Source organism: Dinoponera quadriceps, unplaced genomic scaffold, assembly GCF_001313825.1.
Source record: "Dinoponera quadriceps isolate SergipeBrazil2010 unplaced genomic scaffold, ASM131382v1 scaffold1887, whole genome shotgun sequence".
Classification (NCBI taxonomy): domain Eukaryota; kingdom Metazoa; phylum Arthropoda; class Insecta; order Hymenoptera; family Formicidae; genus Dinoponera; species Dinoponera quadriceps.
The window spans coordinates 1-1,201 of record NW_014555935.1 but is presented as its reverse complement, the minus strand read 5'-3'; the positions used below and the strand labels follow the sequence as shown (position 1 = coordinate 1,201).

The following is a 1,201-nucleotide window of genomic DNA, read 5'->3' as shown; positions in this document are numbered from 1 at the left end:
GGAGTAATCTATCACGAGCTACTCCAGCTTAACGAAACTATCACTGGAGAACGTTATCAACAGCAACTGATGCAATTAAGCCAAGAATTGAAGCTTAAACGCCCCCAATATGCCAAAAAACATGACAAAGTGATTTTTCAGCACGACAACGCTCGGCCACATGTTGCAAAAAATCGTCAAGGATACTTTGGAAGCTTTACAATGGGATGTCTTACCCCACCCGCCGTATTCACCAGACATTGCTCCTTCGGACTACCACTTGTTCCGGTCGATGGCTCGCGTCCTGGTCGAGCAACACTTCACTTCTTACGAAGAAGCCAAAAATTGGGTCGATTCATAGGTAGCCTCAAAAGATGAAGAGTTTTTTCGAGGCATTCTCCATTGCATCTTGAATAGCTCCACCTTAGGCTCCAACGTCAATGATCCACGTAGACCGTTGTTGTCACTGCGCGATCGTATGAGAATCAATTCGTGGCGCGCATTAATCACTATACGCCTACAGTCTTCACAAAATCCTAGCAACATGCTAAACGGTACGCAAAAGTTGAAGTATCCATCTGTCGAATGAGCGTTAATCGTATCCCACGCAGCATTTTTCATGCCAACAATTTTGTAAGAAGATAACGATACATAATTCTTTACCGTGGAAGTTATTCTAACGTTTCTGTTATGATCAATCTCTACACCATCCAGTTCATAACGAATCTCATCAAACATGAATGCGACGCAATTATTTTCCAATGTTACAGCCACATTTTCGGCTGTCGCTTGTGCAATTATTTTTCCCTCAGCATAAAGATAACTCACGCATGGCAATGTGTATAAATCCTGCTGTTGCATAGGTATTCTTATCTCATCGCTATATCCTAATGTTGTGTTGTCGTATGGGTTGTACGTGTGAGATTCAATCTTGACAATGCGATCGTCAAAGATCGGCTCACCTTCAATGTTCAAAATGTAAGTCATATCTTTTTTTCCTCAATTATTCCGTACGATAAATCCCAGAGATTTCAAAAACTCTACGTTCAATGCACTGAGTTTCTTTCGAGCGGAGGATTTTGTACTGTTAATTGCGCGTCTTGTAAAAAATTTCTTTCTCACTTGTTTCTCCTGTTGATCCATTTGATTCACCACAAGCATCTCAAAGATTTCACCTAATATCGTCGCCTTTGAATGTGCAACATGAGGTAATCTCTTCTCC

At 41.3% G+C, this 1,201-nt stretch overlaps 1 protein-coding gene across 1 annotated transcript; it reads right to left on the bottom strand.

The window, feature by feature from the left end:
- Window positions 1–402: 402 nt before the first annotated feature.
- On the bottom strand, window positions 403–966 carry LOC106745900 (the record flags this gene model as incomplete). The annotated part of the gene is made up of 1 exon (XM_014621902.1): window positions 403–966. A coding segment is annotated over exon 1 (564 nt), but the record flags the coding sequence as incomplete, so codon positions are not given.
- Between the last annotated feature and the right edge of the window lie 235 nt (window positions 967–1,201).